At 40.6% G+C, this 2546-nt stretch overlaps 1 protein-coding gene across 1 annotated transcript in view; it reads left to right on the top strand.

Moving 5' to 3' along the window:
• utrn (utrophin) overlaps nucleotides 1–2546 on the top strand; it is a 223342-nt gene that overhangs the window by 210175 nt on the left and 10621 nt on the right. Inside the window, exons 68-69 of the mRNA XM_016514969.1 lie at nucleotides 1290–1577; nucleotides 2199–2418. Coding sequence (XP_016370455.1) covers nucleotides 1290–1577; nucleotides 2199–2418 — 508 coding nt within the window. The remainder of the gene's footprint in view (nucleotides 1–1289; nucleotides 1578–2198; nucleotides 2419–2546) is intronic.

Consider the following 2546-nt stretch of genomic DNA (forward strand, 5'->3'; position numbering starts at 1 on the left):
ATTTTTGGCATAAAATAAAAATCAATAATTTTGACCCATACAATGTATTTTTGGCTATTGCTACAAATATACCCCAGCGACTTAAGACTGGTTTTGTGCTCCAGGGTCACATTTTATATAGTTTACCAATATCACACGAGCAAGAGAGCCGTTTTCCCCGAATATCTGCACAATTGCAAATGTGATATTGATTTTATACAACAGTTCAATAAACGTTTCAGACACAATATTGTCTTTGTTCAGTTTCGCGAACGAAAATAGTTCCAAATAAAGGCACGTAGCAGAAATAATGCGCTTATCTGAAGCGTTTCGTTACTGATTGGTTTTTAAAGAATCGAGTGAGTCAATGATTCAGTGACTCATTCATAAAGACTTGCTTCATTTCCAAATGGATCAGCCATTTGGATGTATCGGTTGAATGAATGACTGAATTATTCACTCATTAAAACAGTGACTTGCCGCCACCTACTGGTGGTTTTAGTTTCATATCATTTTTGAAAAGCAAAATTGCTTCATATTTCAATATTCAATTCTTTTAAAAGCCATTAATGCACATTTAAAACCCATTAATCTCATTGCCACCTCTGAAGAGTCTGTGTAAATATACCTAAATGCCACTTAAGATGCAGCTTCTGCAAACAATGGTATAGCCACATTGTAGCTTTAAAGGTTTGTGTGTAATAAATTCAGTTTTTAATCAAAATATTTCTTTCTAAGGCTACTTTTTGTAATGTCTATTCAGTATTTTTCTTATTTTATAAAATAACGACTTTATCTTTTGGGGGGTCATTTCTCAGGCCAAATTGATGTGTGATTGATTAGTGATTAATTTGATTAATTAATTGGCACATCATGTAATTAATTAGATTACAGACGTTAATTGCTTGACAGCCCTAGCTTTTACCTTTCTAAGCAAATGCAACTTTGTTATTTTCCTGGTGGATAAAGCGGGCAGGAAAAAGCATGTATCTAGAGACCGTGGTCCAGTTGCATAAACACAGCCATGATGTTAAGACTAGATTGACCAACAAGCAGTTAATCAAGGGGTAACCAGTTTTACATTTTAATTCAAATTAGACCAGTCTATGTTTTTGTAACTGATTTTAAAAAGTTATTACCAGTCTTGAAGAAAAAAAAATTAGATGGCTAACTTTTTAAGACTAGTCTAAGCAGTTTATGCAACCGGCCCCAGAATATCATAGAAACTCGTGGTGGCAAGTTTTATGCAAACTATGTCGCAAAATGTAAAAATCGAATGTTTCTAACTCCACGTCTCTCTTGTTCTGTAGGGACGAGGAACACGCTTTAATCCTGCAGTACTGTCAGACGTTGGGAGGGGAGGGCTCATCCTTCAGCCAGCCCCAAACCCCCGCCCACATCAGCAGGAGCCCCGCCCATGACACTCACAGCCCCTCCTACCTGCTCCAGAGCCCCGCCCAGATCAGCAGGAGCCCCGCCCATGACACTCACAGCCCCTCCTACCTGCTCCAGAGCCCCACCCAGATCCTGCAGGCTGTGGAGAGGGAGGAGCGAGGAGAGCTGGAGCGAATCATAGCGCGACTGGAGGAGGAGCAGCGGTAGGTTACAGATTCTCCACGTCAAAGACACCATGAAATCAAAACTGACAATTCTTATTTTTTTATGTAATATTGCAGTGTTTATTAAAAACATTTTATCTGTGCACAATAATCCTTCCAGCAACCTGTCACTGGCATTAGAGCACAACAGTGATCCTCTAATCCAATCAATTCCAAAATTCTTTCCTCATTTAAGAAGTTTTACTCCGATTTACGTCACAATAGAAAAAGATAATCACAACTTCTGTTTAATGCTAGCTTTAATACTATCAACCCAAATGGTCTGTTAAACCTTAAGTTATTTTTCTGCATTGATTTTTGTGGAAAGTCTGTGGATTTGCATGTAAAACATCTTCATTTGACGAATCCTCTGGTTTTTACAAGTCACTGTTTTAAGCAAAACAAATGAGCAAGTGGGCTGTTCTGTAGCTTTCTAATAATAGGCTGAATATGGCTGAAGGTCCCTTTAGGTTCACTTTTCTTCATTGCCTTTCAAAGCAAGAACATAAAAGAACCGGCGCAGCATCCACCAATCATAACTCAAACTCACAATAAACAAAAAGCCCAAAAGCCGGTGTTATATATGGCATATAAACATTCTCTCTGTCTGTCCGTGGTCAGGACCCTGCAGAGGGAGTATGAACAGTTGCGCCAGCAGCACGGTCAGCCTGGCACGGGGGCCGCAGCTGTTAGCGGGGCCCTTGAGGAAGCAGACCTGTTAGCTGAAGCTAAACTCCTGCGACAGCACAAGGGACGGCTGGAAGCCCGCATGCAGATACTGGAGGACCATAACAAACAGCTGGAATCACAGCTCTACCGACTACGCCAGCTGCTGCATCAGGTATCACACTTGCTAGTGAACTGCCTACCTAGATGGCATTTTAAGAGGTGCTAGGCAGCAAAATTCTTCCCTCTAAAACCTGAAATGCACGACGTGACTTTTGCCCCGATTTTCAGTCTGGAGGAGTA

This window comes from Sinocyclocheilus rhinocerous, unplaced genomic scaffold (assembly GCF_001515625.1).
Source record: "Sinocyclocheilus rhinocerous isolate Xijiao unplaced genomic scaffold, SAMN03320098_v1.1 scaffold1167, whole genome shotgun sequence".
Taxonomy (NCBI): domain Eukaryota; kingdom Metazoa; phylum Chordata; class Actinopteri; order Cypriniformes; family Cyprinidae; genus Sinocyclocheilus; species Sinocyclocheilus rhinocerous.